This window comes from Polypterus senegalus, chromosome 8, assembly GCF_016835505.1.
Source record: "Polypterus senegalus isolate Bchr_013 chromosome 8, ASM1683550v1, whole genome shotgun sequence".
Taxonomy (NCBI): domain Eukaryota; kingdom Metazoa; phylum Chordata; class Cladistia; order Polypteriformes; family Polypteridae; genus Polypterus; species Polypterus senegalus.
Window position 1 is genome coordinate 53396118 of NC_053161.1, and position 24789 is coordinate 53420906.

A 24789-nucleotide genomic window follows, 5' to 3' on the forward strand; every position below is an offset into this window, starting at 1 on the left:
TAACAATCACAAACTCCACTAGCAGTGAGCAGTAACTAGAAACAAGGACAGAGTTACTGCACCATTCCGTGTTGATATAAACACAGTCCACCACCGCAAATCTCACCGCACAGAGTAGCATTTCTGTCAGCTCGAAACGTGGCTAGCTCATCTAGCTGAATGGCGGCGTCCGGAACTTTCTCGCTGAGCCACATCTCCATGAAAACACAGACACAACAGTCTCTAAACTCACGCTGGGTAGTTCGCTGGACTCGGATGCAGTCCAATTTATTGCCGAGGGAGCAGACATTTGAAAGTAATATGGACGGGAGAACCAGCCGGCTAGCACGAACTCCCGCTTCCTTGTGCCTCTCCCTTGGCCACTGGCATTAAGAGACGCCGAGGGCTGAAGGTCCGGTTCTCAGAGCAGACCAAGGTCACACAGTTTATCCCGCAGATCATTTTTGTTTTTATATGAATATCGGTTGCAGAGAAGCGTCTCGCGTTGATATAAATGGACACTAGTTGTTCTGATGTCCATGTACTACTGAAAAGCGGAAAAAACAAAATGACAAATACTACATAAAAACACTATTTCGGTCCAGAGAGGCCACTATGAGCTGCCGCCGTGCTACCTACCATCTACACAGATACATCCTTGTCCTTGATTATGCCAACAGATTTCCGGAAGCTGTTCCCTTGCGCTCAGTCAATTCTAAGACAATCACACGGGAATTAGTGGGGGTCTTTGTGCATGTCGGCATTCCCCAAGTAGTTCCCATTAACCGGGGTAGGCCCTTCGCTTCGGACACATTCAAGGAGGTTGCTAAGTTACTGAAAATAAAGTGTATGAAAAACTTGGTTTACTATCCTAGACCAACTATTTGGTCGAGAGATTTAATCAACCTCTCAAACAGATCCTGCACATGGTAGTCAGTGAGGACAGAAGAAACTGGGATCAGTTGCTTCTCCTTGTGCTGTTTGCTTATAGGGAGGTTCCCCAAGGCTAAACGGGCTTTTCACCGTTTGAATTACTGTACTGACAACTTCCTTAAAGAAGATTGGAACGAGGAGGCCATCCTGTCCTCAAACATTCTAGAATGTATTGAGCAGATACGTGTTACATTAGAAAAAAATCAGGCCAGTATTGAAAGAGCACATGGAGAAAGCTCAAGAAGCACAAACCTATTGTTATGACCGAGGCTCAACCCTCCAAGAATTTTCCACAGGGGATCGGGTCATGGTCCTCATTCCCACTTTTCATTCCAAGTTGTTAGCCCACGGTCTTTATGAGGTCATATAACGAAAAGGCCTGGTCGACTATCTGGTAAAACTACTGAATCTCAGACTAACCAAACATATCTGTCATGTGAACCTGATGAAACTGTGAAGAGATAAGGTCCCAGACCCCTTCTCCAGGCAACAGAGGTCTTTGTTTGCTCAGATAACCCATCTTAATTTTGGGACCAACCTAACCTCCCAACAGCCACAGGAACCCAAAATACATCCTGCTAACCACAGAAGAGGTGAGCAAAAAGCCTTGGCGGACCTCTCTGATTTGAGCACGACATTGTGACTAAACCCAGGGTGATAGTTAGAGAAAGTTCACATCGCCTCCCTGAACCCAAAATAGAGGAAGTGAAATTACAGATCAAGCGTATGTTAGACCTGGGAGTAACTGAGGAGAGCCACTACGCCAGTTCCAGCCCAATCGTCCTGGTCCCTAAGCCGGATGAAAGTTGGCACTTCTGCAACGACTTTCGATGGCTTAACCAGGTTTCCCAATTGAACACTTATCCCAAGACCCAAATAAACAACCTCCTTGAGGGGCTGAGAAAAGCTCCATATTTCACTGCCCTTGATATGACTAAGGGGTACTGGCAAATTCCTTTAAAAGAGTCCACAAAAGTAAAGACCGTGTTCAGCACCCCTAGTGGACACTGGCAGTACCAGGTCCTTCTATTTGGCTTGCACAGAGCTCCTGCAACCATCCAATATCTGGTGGACAAAGCTGCTCAATCCCCACAATGCCTATATAGTGCTGCATATCTAGCACATGGGATGATCATGTAGTGCACGTCAAGGAGGTGCTCCGAATACTAGTGGAATCCGGCCTATGAATCAACCCAAAAAAATGTTTTGTTGGGTTAGACGAGGCCAAATACTTAGGCTACCTGGTGGGCAGGAGTACTGTCAGACCCCATTGTTCAAAAGTCCATACCATATTAAAGTGGCCCCATCTGAACATAAAATTGCAAATACAAGCCTTCAATGGGGTTAGCAAGTTACTACCACCAGTTCGTGCCTCACATCTCAAAGTGGGCTATGCCTTTGACAGATTTAACAAAGCAGCAGGCTCCTAACGACGTGGTATGGGATAAAAACACGGAAGATACATTTCGTGACCTCAAGCAGGCCCTTACGTCAGCATCTGTTCTAAAAGCCCCAGATTTTTCCCTGCCTTTTATTGTCCAGACCAATGTTTCAGACACAGGACTTGGCTGTGTTGTGCCAAAGAGTCGAAGGTGTTGAACGCCCCATCATGTTCCTGAGCCGGAAACTGCTGGATCAGGAAACCAGGTATTCCACGGTCAAGAGGAAACCCCTCACGATTAAATGGGCAGTGACTCGGCTGAGGTATTACCTGCTGTGACTCGAGTTCACCCTCGTTACAGACCATGCTGCACTGCAGTGGATAGCCTTACATAAGGAGATGAACCCACGGGTCACCATGTGGTTTTTACAGCTTCAGCATTATCACTCCACCGTCATTTATGATAGGGGTTTTCTCCAAGCCCGCCTAAGACTCTGCCTACTTCCGGTCCTTCATCACGCCTACCCACTAGAACTCACTTCCTTCTGTGATCTCACCACTTCCTGTCTTATTTCTACATAAGCAGAAGTCTTGCTTTTTACTCCTAAGCTTTCAACAGCCTACCAGGTGTCATTATCAGAGGAAAATGATTAGACATACAAGAATCAAAGACACTATATACCAAGAGAAGGATGGGGGTGGATTAATAAGGTGGGGTTCGAAAGATATTGGTCATAAAGTCTTTATTTGGATTTTCTTCTTTTTAAGCCTGCAAATGCTGGGTTCAAGTCCAATTGTCTGTTAATGGTGTTTTCATTAGAGAGCCAAGATTCATCCACTTCTCTGGCTCTCTTGGTATTGGCCTTGAATTTTACTTTCATTGTGTCCCAATTAAACATGTATCCGGTGGAACTTGTAATCAGCAAACAGTTGACTTCAACTTATAAGGAAAACAAATGCAACAATGCCTTGTGTCTGCTCTAATGCTCTAATTATGATTTGTTCTCTTCCTACACCATCTGTGACAACAAAACAGTAGAAGAAAGAGCAACAATAAAGCTGCAGTCTCTGAAACCTAACAACAAGCTTTCAACAACTTGGTCAATAACCTATGTGTTGTATACTTTAGCAACCAGATGACAAGTTAAATGAATAATCTGCAACAAAAAACACTGTAATGAAAAAAGCAGAAAAATTCTTTCAAGTGTGTACATATCTGCAGTATATAACTGGAAACCCACCAGGAATTATGTATGAAGTGCAAAAACACAAAATTAAACAATCATTTATTTCAAAGAAATAAGTAAAAATACAATTAAAAGTTTCATTACTATGGAGTCAATATCATTCAACTATAAGTGAACATTTTTAATTGACAGTCTAACTGCAAACTGTCTATATCAAATTGCATTTACTTTAAAGTTCAACTGCACTATATTAAACATATTGCCAAACACTGGATTCTTAACACTAGAATTGCCAGAGCCTATGAAAAAACTTGTAGATCCGGCCCACTTTAAATCCGTTCGCACCACTCCGCCAGCGTCCTTTGTCCTGTAAATGTACCAATCAAGACAAGCAGCCGGGTATTCGATCCCCCCAACCGACTTAGAACGTGCACGAACTTCTCCCAGCTCACACCTTGATTGATTATCTGGGAGTGAAGTGGAGTTTTAGAGTGGAAATAATAGAGCGTTATTTGGAACGCATGCATTTCATACGTGTTCCGTTTCTACAATAATCTGTGTAAATACATTTTTAAAACAGGAACGTTTTTCATATTTTAGTAGTAAATGACAAAATGTAGGCATAAACTGTATAATGTATGAAGCCTTACCGCGTAGCGGTAAGATATGCTGACTTGTAATCAAGAGTCCCCGGTTCGATCCCGATTCGATTCCTATATTTGCCGTTTTCAGTAGTGAGCTGCTCTTGTTGTTAATATTATACAGTACACACATACACTTGGTTTGCATCTGTAACACACGGTGTACATTTATAGGACTTGTAAAATGTACTTTTTTTTTTCTCTTTTATTCTCTTTAAATCATGATCACGATACATACTACCGCCCCCCACCCAGGCATCTGACGCGGTTAGTTTTTATTTGAAACTGGGAATAACTGGAGATGCGAGTGCTGTTTTGAGACAATGGAACTGCAAATTCTCTCATCTGGAGGGATAAAAGCTGACACACAGACGCTGGAAAATCTGCATTCTTCATATCTGTCACTTGTTTTTTTATTCAGTTTTATTGAGTGTTCCTGCTCACGCTGAATTAGTATGCACCTTATGGTCTATGAAGTGAGGAAAAAAAACACAGAGTCATAGGTATCTATGATATTTGGAATTATTCATTACCTGTGTAGTACATTTCGGAAAAGTTTGTGGCACGGATGCAACATTATTCATATTCATTTACATAACATCTTGCGGTTTGTAATCAGTGACCGTATGTTTTTTTTCCCCCAATCTTGCCAGTCCCCACATGTTGCTGTATGCTGTTTCTTTTGTACTCCAGGACATGCAGAGGAAAGAATAGTACAGAGCAGTAAGTTCAGCGCTATATGCAATCATCAGATTCAAATGTTAACAGTTCACATACACGCAAGGATCGTCCTTCCAACATTTACAACATGTGTACCTGTTACAATGTACACACTTCTCTCTATGCTGTGGTTTCTATTACACACCTGAAAGAAAGACAATATATGTGAAAACATCATCGCACTAATGCAATATTATTTGAAAACAAACAGCGCCAGATGTGAATTTATGCTGGCGCTGTTACTTAGAGTCAGTTCAGGAGGCACGGGATGTGTACGGCAAGTGAAGCTTGTCGATGTTGATTCCTCCTTTTCTTTTTCCACTGCCTTTTCTAGTAAGATGCAACTACGAAGCTGAGCAAGCTGAGAGATGAACACTCTTCTTTTCTCAGTGGCCCACATGCATGCCTTGCACAGTACATGTGCGTTGATCACCGCCAGCATGTTGTAGCACATAGCAACTGGCCACCTGCATGTTCTTGCGCGCAATGAATAAGCTCCTGATCTGTGTGTTACAGACGGAAACCAAGTGTATGTGTGTACTGTATAATATTAACAATAAGAGCAGCTCACTACTGAAGACGGCAAATATAGGAGCGAGTCGGGATCGCACCGGGGACTCTTGATTACAAGTCAGCAAATCTTACTGCTACGCCATGGAAGCTGTTGTCTTTTCCTTGAACCTTTTGTGAAAGTGTTTATTTGATCTTTCAAGCGTCATACATTATACAGTTTATGCCTACATTTTGTCACTTACTATTAAAATATGAAAAACGTTCCCGTTTTGAAAATGTGTTTACACAGATTATTGTAGAAATGGAACACGCATGTAATGCGTGGGTTCCAAATAACGATTTATTATTTCCACTCTAAAGCTCCACTTCACTCCCGGATAATTGATCAAGGCATGAGCTGGGAGAAGTTCGTGTACATTCAAAGTCGGTGGGGGGATGGAATAGCCGGCTGCTTGCTGCTTGTCTTTATTGCCACATTTACAGGACAAAGGACGCTGGCGGAGTGGTGCGAAGAGATTTAAGGTTGGCCGGATCTAAGAGTTATTTCGTAGGCTCTGGTAATTCTAGTGTTAAATAATCCTACAGTTTAAAATCAAATAAAGAAATATACTGTGCACAAAAAACTGTTTCAGATTTATATACTACAAACCTTTTGCTGAACCTATGTGAGCTTCACTGAATGACTTCACCATTCTGCCTTCACTGAAAAGATTTGGAGATGCATGAAGTAAAAGCTGTGGTGCATCTTCCTTTTCCTCTACTTCCTCATCCAAATGTTCATCTTCTTTCTCTTTAGCAAAATGCTGCTCTTGACGTTTCTGCTGTTCCTGCAACTTACTGTGATTCTCAATTACTTTATTTGCTGTTTCCATTACAACTTCTATATTTAGGTTTTGTGCAGCCATTGCCAAAAGCTCATCATCATCATCATCTCCAACATCCCATGCATCACTAGTGATACTTTCAAACTCCTGAAAGGTTGTTGCTTTCTTTGGTTTCACTGGTGTTGTCTGTTGCTTGCTGCCTGTTTTAATTAAACTGACAAGAGTAGCAAAAGTCAGTAATTTACCCAATTTTAAAAATAAGCAATATAAACAATATATTGGGAGAAATACCTTTATTTTACTATGAATTAATTTAGCTCCATTTAAAATGCAAACACACACACATGCACAATCATACCAGTTTATTAGGTAAGCTAATTCATTCATTTTTTAAATCTCTAGTGTGGCAATAGGAGCAACATAGGAATTAACCACAAACATGCACAAACACTTTCACCCACAATCTAATTCACTTCAGCTTGAGTACATTCAGGTTTATTATTTTATGCACACAGCACATCTCCTCAGAACAGTAACAATAATACAATACCAATAAAGCATAAAGAACACATGAGAGATATGCGTGAACCAGAATACCTGAACAAAATCATAGCTGACATAGGAAGAACTAAAGTTTGACAGAGCTTGTGCTGGGATATGATCACATTAAAGTTATTAAACCCTAAGTGGCAGCCTTGTGTTTTAAAACTAATAGATCTTCACTGAAAAGACTTTGAACAATGGGGAACAATATACAGTTATTTTACCTTGCCATTTAGTAATACCACTTAAGCTCAAACATATTTAGACAATTTGATTATAAAGTGATTATTAGCACCAGTTAACTTATCAGTGTCCTTTACATAGTTGTCTAGTATACAGTTTCATTATTCATTACTGTAAAATTTCAACTTCATGGTAATTGAAAACTGACACAGAACACTCAAAAGATTACAGATAATATGTAGTTTGAGATCAAATGAACATGGAAAACTATATGCAAATATATACTTTTCTCAGAGAATTTAGTTTATTCCTTCTAATAAGTCAGACTTTTACCACCTATGGCAGAGAAATATGAAATATGTTCTTGTTTTAAGCAGTCAAATGAAAAAGGAATCTCTTTTGGGCTATTTTAGTGAACATATAATTTAATTTTTTTTTATTATATTACCTGTTTTTGGTAATCTAGAAACAAAAATAAATTTTGGTCCAGATTTGGAGTAGAAAATTTCACCCTTATAATAAAGCAACAGTTGTACAACAGTAAAATGATCAGAAGGACATGAAGTTGTGCATGCCACATCAACCGACCCCAGATGTTCACCCCTTAAAGGAATATAAGGGATCAAAGTTATTCTTGCTCACAAAACTTAGAAAAAATGTTCATTAATACTATAGGCATGTGAAGTGTCACTTCATAACATTTTTAGGTTATGAATATGTGGTTATATTTGTGATCCTTTACTGGGGATCTAGCCCTTTATAGACCTCTATCAGCAGACGAAAAATTACAAATGTCTATTCCAATTGAGAATCATTTAGAATTAAACAAAAAATTAAATTGAAGAAAAAAATGTAATATTTCAAATTTTTGATGCAATTATTTATGCTTATTCTATTAACCCAGCCACAGGGGATGCACAAACCAGTGTGTTTCCATGTCGGTCCCTCGCCCGGATAAATGGGGAGGGTAACATCAGGAAGGGCATCCGGTGTAAAATTTTCCCAGATCAATATGTGAACAACAATACAAATTTCCATACCACACCGGCCAAGGCCCGGGTTAACAACGTGTTGGCCAAAGGAGGAGAAGATGAAGGGTGAGACATCTCCGGAGGCAGGAAGAGAGGAGGAAGGTTAAGAAAGTGGAACTGAGGATAGGAACTTTGAATGTTGGCAGTATGACAGGTAACCGGAGAGAGTAAGCTGATGTGATGGAGAGAAGGAACAGAGGTGGATTCAAATTGTTCCATCTTTTGTGGATGGAAGAAGAAATGGGGTAGGGGTTATTCTGAAGGAAGAGTATGTCAAGAGTGTTTGGAGGTGAAAAGAGTATCAGACACAGTAATGATTATGAAGTTGGAAATTGAAGGGGTGATAGTGAATGTTGTTAGTGCATATGCCCCGCAAGTTGGGTATATGATGGAAGAGAAAGAAGATTTCAGGATTGAGTTAAATAAAGTAATGGAAAGTGGAACGGATTTCAATGGACATGTTGGTGAAGGGAACAGAGGGGATGAGGTGGTGATGGGCAGGTATGGTGTCAAGGAGAGAAATGAAGAAGGTCAGATGAAAGTGGATTTTGCAAAATGGATGAACATGGCTGTGGTGAACACGTATTTTAAGAAGAAAGTGAAACATAGGGTGACATACAAGAGTGGAGGAAGATGCACACAGGTAGATTATATCCTATGCAGGAGGGTGAACCTGAAGGAGACTGAAGACTGCAAAGTGGTGGCAGGAGAAAGTGTAGTTAGGCAGCATAGGATGGTTGTTTGTAGGATGACATTGGAGATCAAAAAGAGGAAGAGAGTGAGGGCAGAGCCAAGGACCAAATGGTGGAAATTGAAAAATGAAGACTGCAAGGGTGGACTCAGGGAGGAGGTAAGACAGGCACTGGGTGGCAGTAAAGAGTTACCAGATAGCTGGTCGACTACAGCAGAAGTAGTAAGGGTAACTTGCTTGGCAAGACATCTGGACAGAAGGAGGAGGAAAACCTGCCGGTGGAATGGGGAAGTACAGGAGAGTATACAGAGGAAGATGTTGGCGTAAAGGAAGTGGGATAATCAGAGAGATGCAGAAAGTAGACAGTAGAACAAGGAGATAAGGCGTAAGGTGAAGAGAAAAATGGCAAAGGCTAAAGAAAACGCGTATAATGAGTTGTATGAGAGGTTGGAAACTAAGGAGGGAGAAAATGAACTGTACCAACTGGCTAGATAGAAGGACGGAGCTGATAAAGATGTGCATCAGATTAGGGTGATAAAGGATAAAGATGGAAATGTACTCACAAGCAAGGAGAATGTGTTGAGCAGATGGAAAGAGATCTTTCAGAGGCTGATGAATGGAGAGAGAGAGAGAGGGTTGGATGATGTAGTGTAATCAGGAACTTGAACGGATTAGCAAGGAGGAAGTAAGGACAGCTATGAAGAGAATGAAGAATGGAAAGGTCGTTGGTCCAAATGACATACCTGTGGAAGCATGGAGGTGTTTAGGAGATATGGCAGTGGACTTTCTAACCAGATTGTTTAATGCAATCCTGGAAAGTGAGAGGATGCCTGAGAAGTGGTGAAGAAGTGTACTAGTATCGATTTTTAAGAATAAGTGAGATGTGCAGAGTTGTAGTAACTACAGTGGGATAAAACTGATTAGCCACAGCATGGTTATGGGAAAGAGTAGTGGAAGCTAGGTTAAGAAAGGAGGTAATGTATAGTGGGCTGCAGTATGGTTTCATGCCTGTAAAGAGCACTCCAGATGCGATATTAGTTCTGTGGGTGTTAATGGAGAAGTACAGAGAAGGTCAGAAGGAGTTGCATTGCATCTTTGTAGACCTGGAAAAAGCATATGACAGGGTGTCTCGAGAGGAGTTGTGGTATTGTATGAAGAAGTCGGGAATGGCAGAGAAGTATATAAGAGTTGGACAGGATATGTACGAGGGAAGTTTGACAGTGGTGAGGTCTGCGGTAGGAGTGAGAGATGCATTCAATGTGGAGGTGGAATTACATTAGGGATTGGCTCTCAGCCCTTTCTTATTTGCAATGATGATGGACAGGTTAACAGACAAGATTAGACAAGAGTCCCTAAGGACTACGATGTTTGCTGATGACACTGTGATCTTTAGCGAGAGTTGGGAGCAGGCTGAGGAGACCCCGGAGAGGTGGAGATATGCTCTAGACAGGAAAAGAATTTAGATCAGTAGGAACAGAACAGACAGAATGCATGTATGTAAATGACAGGGAGGTCAGTGGAATGGTGAGGATGCAGGGAGTAGAGCTGGCGTAGGTGGATGAGTTTAAATACTTGGGAACAGTACAGAGTAATGGGGATTGTGGAAGAGAGGTGAAAAAGAGAGTGCAGGCAGGGTGGAATAGGTGGAGAAGAGTGTTAGGAGTAATTTGTGACAGATGGGTATCAACAAGAGTGAAAGGGAAGGTCTACAGGATGGTAGTGAGACCAGCTATGTTATATGGATTGGAGACAGTGGCACTGTCCAAAAGACAAGAGACAGAGCTGGAGGTATAATAGTTAAAGATGTAAAGATAAGATTTGCATTGGGTGTGAGGAGGATGGACAGGACTAGAAATGAGTACATTAGAGGGTCAGCTCAGGTTGGACAGTTTGGAGACAAAGTTAAAGATGCGAGATTGTGTTGGTTTGGACATGTGCAGAGTAGATTTGCTGGGTATATTGGGAAAGAATGCTAAGAATAGAGCTGCCAGGCAAGAGGAAAAGAGGAAGGCCTAAGAGAAGCTTTATGGATGAGGTGAGAGAAGACATGCAGGTGATGGGTGTAACAGAGCAAGATGCAGATAATGGGAAGAAATGGAAAAAGATGATCCACTATGGCAACCACTAACGGAAGCAGCCAAAAGAAGAAGAATAATTTATGTTTACTATGTACCTCATGAAGTAAATCATTGCATTCCTTATAAATAATCCAAATTATGGCAATGGATTGCATTGTATTGAAAGGCTGCACTTTTGGTACTCACTTTAATATGTAATATTGAGTCGTAGCACTGTTATTTCTGTTAACAAAAAACTAAAATGAAAGGTATTTAAAAAATAATTTTAACTACAATTAAATCAGAATTGTCTGCTAGCTAGAATTAAATGAAAATAAGAAAATAACTAAAATTAACCTAATTTTATGCAATCTGAATTTTGATTTTCATCACACTCCTCTTTCTGCACAACATATATGTGAGCATGCAGTTGCTGTTAGGACTGAGCAATTAACGAATTTCAAATCAAAATTGCAATTTGAAATAATGAGATTGGCAAATCGCAAAGGCTGCGATTTAGTATATATGTTAAGCAGAGTGTCTAAGCAAAAGGGCTGTCAGATCGAACGTTGCTATTCAAATGTTATTTGAATTTATTTTAAAAGAGTTCTTAGTCAAAGGCAAAAGATGATATTCAATTGTAAAGGAACGGTTGTTTAATTTTACCTGCACTAATTCAGGCATCTTGTCATTCCAGACATACTATGCAAAACTGCAGTTCTTTGGAGATCTATTTTTGCACTACACTTCTACGATCTGCCCTTTCGCAATTTTGAATGGTTATCTTGTCTTCTTAATTAGTAAAACTTACAGCTATTCCCCTTCAAAACATTTTTTTGCCCCACTACTGTGCTCTCTGATCCACAATTCAGACCCATCGCTGTTGGTAGGCTTCAGGTAACCATGCCGTCTAAAAAGACTGCTAGAGCCAACCATTAACCATTTTTTTTTAATGAGGAAAAAATACTATCTATACTAATAAAAGGCAAAGCCCTCACTGACTCACTCACTCATCACTAATTCTCAAACTTCCCGTGTAGGTAGAAGGCTGAAATTTGGCAGGCTCATTCCTTACAGCTTACTTACAAAAGTTAAGCAGGTTTCATTTCGAAATTCTACGCGTAACAGTCATAACGGTCGACAACGTCTGCCATGTTGTACTTTATTTATGGCCCCATCTTCACGAAATTTGGTAGGCGGCTTCCCTGCGCTAACCGAAACCAATGTACGTACTTATTTCTGTGTTATGACGCAACTGTCGGCTGCCATTTTGAACTTTCTAACGGTCTTTGTTACATATGGGCCCATCTTCAAGAAATTTTCCCAACGCTAACTGAATCCTACTTACGTACATTATATGTCCATAGCCTGCAGCTCGGTCACCGTGTGAGGCGGTGGGTCCCCATCCCAACGCCTCCCACGTTGTTGGCTGCCTGCCTATATAAGGCCGTCCATCGCTCCAGTCTCTACATTCCCTTCCTTGCTTCGTCACGGGATTCACGTCTCCCTGCTGATAACTACAGCCTTTTTATTTAATCCACGGCTTCTCCTCTGTTTTATTGGTTGTTTATTACGAGTATAGTTATTGTGTAAGTATTTTAGACTTCCTTTACATTGTTCAGGCACCCATTTCCTTTATCGTTCCAACCATACCACTATTAACATGTCTATCAAGGTGATCACCATCGATCAAAGAACTGTCACTTACCAAGTGGTTTCCATGCCCGGAGATGGCAAGTGCCTTTTCCATTCTCTTTGTTACATATTGCACGGCCATATCAGGCTCACTCTTGATATCCGGAGGAACATTGTGTCTTATGTATTGAATGACTGGGACAGGTACAAGATGTGGACTGATGACGATACAGGAGATAATTATACTACACAGGAGCACTATAAGAGTGGAATGCTTAAGCCCTTCACCTATGGTTCTACATGCGAGTTGATCGCTGCCGCTGAACTGTTCGGTTGTCGCTTTCAAGTGTACCGAAATAGCCAAATACTTTACACCTTTCAACAACCACCAATGCCTCTTAAACATCTTAGATTGACAGGTGACGATTTCGGTAGTGGACACTTTGATGTTTATGAATGTTTAAACTCTCAAAAGCTGGATGTGAAGTTATCGATGAAACCGGTTGTATGCTTACAACGCTTGACAGATGCCGAATGTCACTTCAACACAAGTCCTGCAAATACTGTCGTAATTGAAACAAACCATGAAACTCAAACCGATTATGACAGCAGCAATCCAAGCTGTGAGATTTTAAACAAGATTACTTTTCACATGGCCAACTGTATGTTGCATGCTCAAGAGTAAGCTCAGCGCACAGTTTGGTCATATTACAACTGGAGGACCGAAATGACAACGTGGTATACAAAGAGATCTTTAACAAATAATTATTGGTATATTTTCCCTCAGTTTAAAAAGGTTTAATTTTCTTCTTAATAAAAAATTTAAGGCAGTACTTAGCCGCTACGAAGTCGCGGGTATTTTGCTAGTTTTGAATAAAATGCACATATTGAATGTATTTGTAGATTCACAAAGAATAGAACAGGTGTTTTGTTTTTATTTTTTGTTTTTTTTTTTTATTGATAGGTGCCCTTCTGATATGACCTCATGTCACACCAAAACTGGTTAATCGGCTCAGATAGTAACTCTGCATTACATTCGGCAGGAGGATGCACGTATATCCAAAGTCACCAATGTGGACCCTTAATAATTACAAAGTAAAGGACATCAATTAAAAAAAAATACCTTACTGATATTGCAAAATGCCAGACATTGCATGACTATCTGCCTGAAAGATGATCCTTATATTGGCAACAGGATTCAGATATAAAAGGGTCTAAACCAGGGGTGCCCAATGCGTCGATTGTGATCGACCAGTAGATTGCAAAGGTAGTGCAGTTAGATCATATTGCATTCAAAAAAAATTTTTTTTAACGTTAGTCTATCATATCCTCTCTATGGCATTTGCCACTTGATTCACTTACAGGGTGGCCAGTCTGAGATCTCTTTTGTTCTAACACACTGGTCATTCCGCACGCACGATCAAACGTGCGAGTTACTGCAAAACTCCGGCTATCTAAGTAATCTAGTTAGCTTTCCAATTTATATCGACTAAAGAAGGGATTAAAAAAAAAATTGTTTGGGGAGGGTACAGGCTGGATGTGGAATTGGAAGAGGATTTTTTTCTCACAATGTCACAATCGAAGTGCATTTGTCTGATCTGTCAATCTATCATTGCTTTTCCAAAGAAGGAAAATGTAGAAAGGCACTTTCGAACTGTTGATAAAAACTATGAAACTGACGTCCTTCCAAAAAGCGATCTGAGAAAGAGAAAGGAGAGGGAACTAAAATCGCAGTTAATCTGACAGCCGTCATTTTTCACTCGGCTGAATTCAAAAGCTCCTTGACTGCATTATTCGGCTCTACTTATTTATGCGAGTCAGCCTTTTCCCACATGACGATTATTAAATCCAAATGCTGTAGTGACCATAAATGTATTGAATTGTTATTGTGCCATAAAGGTTATTCAGTTATGCAAGGTACAACAACATACATTTTAAGTATAAAGTATACTCCGTGTGTGTGTATATGTATGCATGTATGTGTGTATATATGTGTATATATATATATATATATATATATATATATATATATATATATATATATAATTTTTATGTAGGTAGATCATTTCGACCTGGTCACTTTAAAAGTAGCTCGCAAGCTGAAAAAGTGTGGTTAACCCTGGTCTAAACAAAGACGGCAAACAGTCAAACTGAATAACACATGCCAAGTTCATAGTTGATCTGGGCATGGACTATGCTAATCAAGTTGTAACGAGGGACCACCATAATGGCCAAGTTTTTACTTTGATCTTATACCGTGCTTATCCGTGTGTGGGCACGTGTTGAGCAGCTGCCATATTACCTCCTTTGCCTTATACATAAGTGCTACCTGGCTTAATAATGCACTGTTCTGAGGTCCAGTGTATTATTAATACAGTCTGTAGCATTTGATTGACATTCTAAAGATTACAACGGGTTTATTGACTGGTTCTATTATTATTTTGCAGGCATCGGCTGAATGCCGTTCTTCGGTTATCTCGGCTAACTAGATTCTGAGCGAGATGTCGGCTCTGGCGACGTGACCTCATTTGCTACTCAAAGTTGTAATGACCTCTAATTACAAATCGTCTCTTTAAACTGGTGCTTGGTTGATTAGCATCTCTGCTGTTCATTTATTTTGAAATCATTTGTTTAAAAAAGTGCCAAAGGATTCACTTCATAAAAAAATAGTGTGTCTGCCACAAATATACTCAGAGCAGTTTATCTGAAAGCTTCTCTAATGGTGTAAAAGTATAATTTTGTATCTGAATAGAATAAAGGCAAACAAAAGTAGGCATATTATATGTCCCTGACTCAATACCGTAATGGATTGTGCATTTCCAAAGGTGCCGACCAGCTTGTTTGCTGAATATCATGATATTAAATGTACCATGCCACAGTGGGCACCGATAAATCAAATTTGAATTCTATCTGCTGTTTTACTTCATTCACTATTCTCACAACGTCGAGGTCTTACTAACTGGCTATTATTTGACTTGATCCTTGTCAGGACAGTGAGCCATAAAGTAGAGCCGAATAATGCAGTCAAGGAGCCTAAAGAAAGCCTAAATCCTAACAAAACACAACTGCTGGGGTGCGGGATAAGGTTGTGCTGTCGCGACGAACAGGATGTAAAATTTAAAGCGTGTACTCACACTAGCAATTTGTTCCATGCCCGAGCACGCGTCTCTGCAAGTAACACCCACAAAGCCTCATTCATTTCTTTGATTTGTGTGATCACCGTGTTCCAGGCCAACCATTTCCACTTGGAAGAGGTGGGCCCAAGCATGTTACAGTAGGATTCAGGAACAGTGTGATCACTAAAAATGCCCAATCACAAAACATCAACAATGCAACATTATTTCATTCGATACCATTTGAGTTAGAAATGTTTTTTTATTCTCATCTTACAGTTGAATGTGAATTGTACTTCTTCTCATATGATTAACACCAAAAAGCTCAATGAATCTTTGTAAGAGGGTAGAGCATTATCCTGTCCTACACAAGTCCACACAAAAAAAAAAAAAAAAGGAAAATCATGTTGACATGAACATTGTCACTCTGTGTCTAGGCCAAGAACGTTAAAGCACAATACGAGTGCAGGCCAGCAGGGGAATAGAGAGTATGGACAATCATGCTTGGACACAATACAAAACAAACATGCCTAATGTGAGTATACCCATTAGCATCTAGCCATCAGTAGTAGACTAAAAACAAGACGGTGGTGCAGATGCTTGTAATTTTTATTACTCTTATAATAATCAAGTACTGTTATAGTATTGAGTACCTCTAGAATTAAGTAGCCATTTGATTTACCGCTGCAGCCATTACTATCAAAGTAAAATATAAAATCAGCAAGCACACACATTATGTTACGTCCAGCATCATTAACCTAAGTTGGAGTATATTCGAATATTTACTTATTTTTACATTTAATAGTTGAACCTTATTTTTTGGCTAATTTGACAACCTTAGTAAACAATGTTACATTTCCAATGCTGAGCAAATGGGCTCACTAATTCCTGTGCATTCTACCCACGAGTTCACCTGAGAAACACTTTAATACTCGGGACGATGTAATCACATGACAATGTTCACGTCTGAAACCAGCAAAAGTTAATATCTTGATCAACTTGGTTCTTTACAAAAAATTTGTAAAAAGACCATAATGAGTGTTGAGAAGTAGTAGAGATGCCAGGGAAGCCAGTATTATGCAAGGCTTCTTTTGTCTGGAGTAATTTTAAGATTTTTGTTTCTCTGTACTATATCTTAAGTGGCAGCCTTTGTGAAACAAAGTTCAGTTCAAAAGGTAAATGCTGGTTATCTAAAAATAAATGTATTATTTGAATGTGCAATATTTAGACATTTATGTAACATTTAGATTATATTTCTAAAATATTTAGTAATCACTTATTTTATAATTATTCTGTGGTTAGTCAATTTATTAGCTAAATGCTGGATATCAATTAATAATGATGTTCTATTGATTACAAATTGTGCAATATTTAGATTCTTCTGCTAATCTAGAACTGTGGTATGGTGGGTCTGCGGCTCAGGAAAAAGGTGGCCGATTTTAAATAAATTATAAATGCACTCGCGCTGGGGAGTGGAGCAGGTGAAAGAAATCTGCGGTGGCAACTACTCGTCTCCGGGTTGGTGTAAGGCAGTCAGCCGTATGTGCATTGCCTTGCCAGTACAGTTTGATTGTGTCATCAGCAGCCCAGGGCAGCAATCAGGCAATCGCACCTGCAACAGCTCCCCAACCCATAAGAGGGAGCGCAAGATCTGAAAGGAAGAGAAAAGAACAGAGGTGAGAGAGAGAGAGAGAGAGAGAGAGAGAGAGAGAGAAGGCGGCAGGAGGCAGAAAGAGCCAGTTCGAGCAAGCTCAAGAGTGGGAGCAGCGACAGGCAGCTGTGTGGAGAGACCCTGGAGAGGAGCAGGTGGCCAATGCAGAGGGGGCTGCTGTAGTGAATTGCTCCAGCTAAGCGACTTGGGGTAGCTGGAGTGATCAGGTGGCCACAGAAGCCCAGCAAGGCAGTGGGAATCAGAGGCTTGGAATGACAGCCCCATTGTGAGCACCATGGCCTTTGGAGACCCAAGCCTAGGTCTGGAGAGGGAGCCTTACAGCAGCCATAGGACGGCAGGGCCCCTGACCTGTGGAAGGTCAGCTGTGTCTGTAGGTAGGGCTACTCCTCTGCTGCAAAGCCTGTATGGAATAAGCAGAGGAGACACCAGTTAAAAGAACAGTGCCCATGACTTTTAGAGAGGGCACTTTCCCACCAGCTGGTTTTAACCTTGTTTTAATGGGCTTATTTATCCTAATTTTAAACTCCACAAACTCCCCTTTTTAATTTGATTATTTATTTATTTAGGAACTTCGAACTGCAATTTTTGAACACTATTTTTTTATTATTTGCTTTAATAAAATCACTGAGCACATTGCACCTTCCCCTTGCTTTGTGTGGTGTCCTCATTTGCCAGGCTCATCTTTCAGACAAGTTATCGGTTGTGGCAGGTTGAAGAGGTTCCCGGAGGGAACCCACACAGTCCATAGTCGTCACGGCTTTTAACACAATTTTTCTATGTCTAATTGTTCAGTGCCATTTAAAAATTAAATAAAAACATCACCCTTACATTAGAATATAAAGCAGGTAATATTTTGATTGCATCTGACATGTTTTAAATCTATTACATGGCTTAATTTAAAAAATACAGTATATCACAAATCAAATCACAATATCAATAAGAAAAATCTCAATTAGACATTTTCCACAAGTGATTCAGCCCTGTTAGAAAAGCAAGCTCATTTTGTTTTTGACAAATTTCTATTAAACATAATATATTAAGGCTGTGGTCTGTAACTAATCCTAAAAGTGAAGGTACTTTGCAATTGCTAGACCTTGCATTAAACATGTTGATCTTAGTGGCCGAGAGTTTGTTTTGCACAGATCCAAATCAGAGTTTATTTTAATGTAGCACAGTTCGGGCATGTTAACACATAAATATACCTAAAAACCAGAGTAGGACGGCATATTCCAGAACAAGTGTTGCTGGTGAACTTTACAGTCAAAGTTTGGTGATGGCGACCTGCTGAATAACAATTTACATAATTACACTCCACACAATGCCAATGTCTTTTAGGACATCCAGTCCATCCATTTGTTCTGAGGAAATTGTTTACTTTGCAGAAATTTATTGTGAGAGTATTTCAGCATGGTGGAAAGCAAGTACTTAACCGAGAAATAGTTGAATAAAAAGCAGAGGACCACAACAGGGAAGATGGGATGGGATCACAGGTGAGTGGTGACAGCAATGCAGCTAGAGTACAGGAAGAAAGAAAAAAAGCATCCATGAATGATTTACAGTTGAATGCAGGCATCACTTCAGTGCTCTAGTTGAAGCACATAAAGACAGTGCAGGCAGCGATCCAGTAGATCAAAGAAAACTGAACATTCCCATAAACTAGACCGCCATGTTGTAAAGATAAATGTTCACAAATCAGGCAACAGACTGGCAAACAAAAAAAGTTTCATCAATTGAACCACATTAACATTCAAATCAGTTGTTTCAGAAGCCATGAACCCCACCAAGACAAAAACCATAAAAATAAATCCAAACTCAAAATAAAAAAGTAGAGTGAAACAAGTGTCGTGTACTCTTTGCATAATTTGACAGATACACTATAACAATGATTTGTATAGGAAACATACCATTACAGGCTCTGTGGAGGAAGAAGACTTGCCATCATCCCATTAAGTTGAATGTTACTTCAGCATTATGCAATACAGATAAATGATCATTAGCATATGCAACAGAACTTCACAATAGGCCATTAAAAAAGTGTCATTTGCCACTAGCTAGTAAGCATTCAGATTTTCACTTTTTTTCACATGTGTGTGTTTTTTTTTTGATGTGGTCACTGCATTATGGTTCTGCATTACATGCTTCCAAACACATGTAACATTAACACACGCTAACAAAAATGGTTGCAAAGAAACGCAAGTCCCTGAAAAAGCAGAAAACTTTTTTTTTCCAGTTTCATAAGCTAAGGAAATCAAAATATCAGTGAGAGTGTGGCGGTGAATGCAAAAAGTACATCAATCGCGATTGAAAGGCGTATCAGTCATTACGATTCAAAAGATAAATAGTGACAATTAGAAGAACAAGAGTCACACCAGAAGTAACCTGCTGACTGCCTTCCTCAGCTGCTCCTCCATGCCACACTGGTCATGGCTATCAGACTTCAACTTGGCTTTTATACAATCTGGAAGACTATGTAATGATGTACAAGTACTACTGCAGCAAGCCTAGTTTAGCTGGTAAAACAGATTTTGTTACAGGATCACAGTTTCAAAAGTGAAAATCTAACAGCCCACTCCCAACAGCACATAACACGCAGCAGGCTGAGACAGTGTGTTGGCTACAAGTTAATGTACTGTACCAATGAATCTACAGTGGTAGAAGGTACCTAAGACATAAAACTGGCATATGATGATGGAAAAAAATAAGAACTTTCTGTTAAAATAAACTCAGTATATTACATAGCAAAGGAAGAACTGAGTTTCACACAAATGAAACAAGCTCTTTTGCCGCAAAAGGAAAAAAGTCTGGGCATTTCCCCCAACATATACAACACATAGATGTCTATTGTGCTGAACCAATTTCAAACATTACTGCAGACTTACAAAAAACAAGGTCATGATGGAAAAGTAAGTTGTGGTGAAATATTTTCCTAGCACAGAAAAAAAGTAAAAATTAAATTGTGTTTAATTTTTTAAACTATGCAATTTTAGATACATACAACAAATTGAGAGTTTAGTTAATTTACTGAAAACTGTGGTGTTTAAGAAAATTGTGTGTGTGTGTGTTCATTGCATAACGAGAGTCAGAAGACAGTGTTGGTGAGCAACATAAATTCAATAAAATGTGACAAAAACTAAAAGCTGAAAAACTGAAACTAAATAAAAAAACAATGTAAAACTAAATAACTAAATATTCAAAATTGGTAAAAGAGTACATATTAATAAATGTAATAAATTAAATGCCTTTGTGAACAAATTAGTTTTGTGAAGATTTTTTTAAAGAATGAATTGAGTCAGCTTATCCCATTATGTTCAAAATGTCTTCATTGTGCAAAATAAAGAAAATAAGAAAAACATATATTGCACGTGAATTTAAAAAGACAGAATCTTTGAAATTGTGCACTAATTACAAAAATATACAATATACAAAACAAATTAAGAAATAAAAAATCTAATTTTCAAAGAGCTATTATCACCAGTTTCCTTAAGTTAGCATAATTAAGAGTTTAATATTGCTTTTCAAAACATCTTTATGAACATGACAAAAATTATATAAAAGACTGTAATGGAAGGTAAATTTTCTCTATTACGGGAGGAGGGAATAAAGAGTGCAGATGGGTGTTGGTCGCTTCAGTGCAAAACCAGCTGCAAGGATTTGTTTTTCGAAAGCAGCCAGGAATGTTCTAAAGATACAGCCAAGGCTATGTAAGGAGTTGTTTTTCACTTGAGGGCTTCATTGCAACGCTTATTATTGTGTTTCTTCTGGTACTAGGCACCGTCTCGGTCAAGGCCAAGTAGAGGAAAAACAACACCGTGTCCCGTGGAAGGGTGTGTTCTGAAACTGATCACTTCTGTATACACTGCTTGCACGTAAGCCGCTTTTGGGCAAGGACACTCAATTAGTAGGGATGCACCGAATGTTCGGCAACCGAAATTATTCGGCCGAAAATAGCCAAAAAAAGCACTTTCGGTGTTCAGCCGAATAAATTTTGCCGAACAATGACGTTTTTAATGACGTGATCAAATAGTAACCCGCGTAGAGTGATAGGCGCGCGTTTTATGCAGCAAAAATGTCAGCAGTGTGGAAGCACTTTAAAGCGTCAGAGAAAGAGGCAAAAACGGCCGTTTGCAGACACTGTTCTGCTGAATTGTCCAGAGGGGGTGCATCTGCAAAAACGTACAGCACTTCAGATTTAATTTATCACTTAAAATCAAGACACCCCGAACATCATGCAGAGTACGAGAAAGACACGGCGGCGACTACGGCAACAGCAGCAGCGAAAAGGAAAGTAGATCCTCCCAGTCCTAGGACACCCACTCCATCTGTGGCTGACTTCTTAGAAAAGGCAAAAAAGTTTGCCAATGACAGTGCCAAAGCTAAAGGTATTACTAAAGGATAATGGAATTCATCGCATTGGATGATCAACCATTCTCTGTTGTAGAGGATGTTGGATTTCGCAGGCTTATAGACCATATTGAGCCCCGTTACACCATGCCTAGTAGACGGTATTTCTCAGACGTGTGCTAACTTGAGATGTATAACGTCGTTTCAACTCACGTCCATGAGCTCTTGGCTACAGATATTGAAGCCCTAAGCTTCACGACTGATATTTGGAGCTCGGATGCGAGCCCCACCAGTATGCTGAGTTTAACTGCGCAGTGGATCGACACAGATTTCAAGCTACAAAATATTGTGCTTCACTCACAAGAGTTTAGAGGGTCCCATACAGCTGTAACCATATCCGAGGCGTTCGCCAACATGTTTGACACTTGGCGTATCGACCAATCTAAAGTGCATGTGGTAGTCAGTGACAACGCGAAGAAATATGGCTAAAGCCATGGAAGATAGTGATCTGAAAGGCATACGGTGTATGGCACACACAATTTAACTGGCGGTCAACGAGGGATCGTTGAGTCAGCGCAGTATAGCAGATGTGATAGCGATAGGCAGGAAAATTGTTGGCCATTTTAAACATTCACCACTTGCCTATACGCGCCTACAGTCTATCCAAGAACAGTTCGGAATGCCACAAAAACGTTTCCAACAAGATGTGAGCACAAGGTGGAACAGTACATATTATATGCTGGAAAGCCTTTTTGCACAAAAGCGAGTCTTGGCTACATACATAGCAGATCGTGACCTGCCCGCGACATTCACCCCATACCAGTGGGTGTTAATCAAGAACGTTCTCTCTCTTCTCGCCCCCTTTGAGCAGATAACAAAAGAGATAAGCTCATCTGATGCATCTGTGGCAGACGTCATACCTTTACTTGCAGCACTAAAGCGTTTTTTAAACAAAGAGGCTGAAACAGACCACGGAGTTAAAACAACTAAAAGTGCACTCTTGGAAGCTGTCAGCACACGATTTAGTCAGGCGGACTCAGAACCCCTGTACTGCATCCACGATATAAAGATCATTACTTGGATGTGGGGAGAAATGATCCAGGCCGAGTTGGATTTGGGAAAGCCGCTAGGTGATGGAGACGGTCAGGTGATGCACAGCGCAGGAGAGGAAAACAGCACAGAGAGTAAACGGGCTCGTACTACAGATGAGCCACGCACAGTCTCGCTGTCTGACATGTTCGATGAGATCCTCCAAGAGAATAACCCATTTGCAAGACAGAGGACAAGCTCAACCGCTCAACAGTTAGACGGTTATCTCTCAGAAGTCCCCATCCCCAGGAGCAATAACCCTCTCGAATTTTGGAGGACCAATCAAGGCCGCTTTCCCGACCTGGCAGATGGCACGCAGGTAGGCTACTTCTATGGGAAATTAATTTAAGATTTTATTTATATTTTGGATTATGGTAACACTTTATAAGTAGTTTCTATTTTTAACATTAACTAACAATGAAAAACCTTTATTAAAAGCATTTATTAATCTTAATGTTAACATTTACTAATACAGTATTAAAACTAAATATTCACTATTCAATGCACATTTGTTGTTGTAGACATACAGAGTTACATTCTTTCAGCAGTCAGTTATAGGCCTAACATAGGCTATTTAAGAAGAGGGGCTTCAAAGATGGCCAAATAAAAATATTTTTTTATTTTACTAATTTATTTATTTTAAGTTATATTGTGCTTTGTTTGTATAATATCTGCTGGAATGTTAAAAAAAAATGTTCAGTGTTAAATAAATATTTTGAAATTGTATTTTTGTTATTTGATTTATTTCTCTAAAAAGCAACACAAAATAGTAAAAAGCAAATTTTTACTATTTAATTATTGTAATGGTGAAAATATTGGCAAAATAAATGGAAAAAAATGCGAAACACCGCGTTCGGTATTCGGCCAAGCATTTCATTATTATTCGGCTTCGGCCAAGAATTTCATTTCGGTGCATCCCTATCAATTAGTATATAAGGGAAGGTTCCGTCCTCAGTTTCTTTGGAAGCTCAACAGTGGGGAACGTGCACACCGCACATATATGTATATGTATTGGACCAGGCTCACGAGTTGATCCTCTGACGAAACTGACAAGTGGGCTCCCTCAGTCTACTGGTCTAGGATGATGGCTCTGGGTCTTTTGATATTACTGTAAGCATAATCTTGTTTCTGTATGTCTATTGTCACTTTATTATATGTATTTGAATTTTGCTGTAATTGAATAAGTAAATTTTACTAAAATATCGGACCTTCTCTCTCTGATTCTTGCCTACTTACTCTTTAATTTAATTTTCCCAATTAAAACAAAGACAAATCAAAGAAAATTTAGATCTACACTGACTGAATAGTATCCCATCACATGCTATCAAACCACCAAGACCTGTTACACAGCCTAGTAAAAAAAAGCTTTCACACTTGACACACAACTAATTTTCAAAATCCTCAGTCTACAGAAATTTTTAAATAGATATTAATGAAGAAAAGTCATTAATGTCAGAATTCTCCAAGGCGGACCCAGAGCCAGGATGGGTGGGGGCAGGGTTGTGGATGGGCAATATGAGAAGCACCAGATGTGACTGAAGATAATGGGATGTCTACTCCTCACTACATACAACCCCTTTTCCATCCCCAATCTGATCTCCCTGGTGGACACTGGCCAATGTACCACCAGATCACACTGTATAAAAATATCTTTAGCAAATAACTTGCTTAATGTAATCTGCACTGTGCAAATTAATTGTACCCCTCAGCACATTGAGGAGTAAATTTATATGAATACAACATACACTCAATTCTTTTGAGAGGTTTACCACTATTCACAATAACCCCTTCCTACTAGATGACTGGATGATGTACTTACATATACATTACACTAACATCCACACACATTTTTTCTTCCATATATCACTACTTAACATGCTTACTGACATCTGTGTGTAATCCTAGAATTTTTCAAGATGCTGCTTGCTAAATTATCTTTTCAGCTGCAAAACAGGGTTAACAAGGTCTGTGCAATGTCTTGAAAGTTCACATTGTCATTTCAAAACATTTACAATTTACTATACCATTGTGGGGTAGGGTGTGTTGTGGGTGTAGGGTTTGACAGATGAAGAGATCTGCCTCACCATAAAAAAAGATTTGAACAAATGTCTACCAACAAAAAAACAAGTTACATATTACTTTTATTCATTCAAATACTACTTCTCAGTTGCTCCAACTGATATTCTAGCGTTTCATTTGTCCCAGAAGCACGGTGTCACAATACTCTAATTTACGTACTTTTGCTTCTTTCAGATC

The 24789-nt window shown here is 39.6% G+C and overlaps 1 protein-coding gene across 1 annotated transcript in view; it reads right to left on the reverse strand.

The window, feature by feature from the left end:
- tbc1d22a (TBC1 domain family, member 22a) overlaps positions 1–24789 on the reverse strand; it is a 212609-nt gene that overhangs the window by 178791 nt on the left and 9029 nt on the right. Inside the window, exon 2 of the mRNA XM_039762143.1 lies at positions 6004–6392. Coding sequence (XP_039618077.1) covers positions 6004–6392 — 389 coding nt within the window. The remainder of the gene's footprint in view (positions 1–6003; positions 6393–24789) is intronic.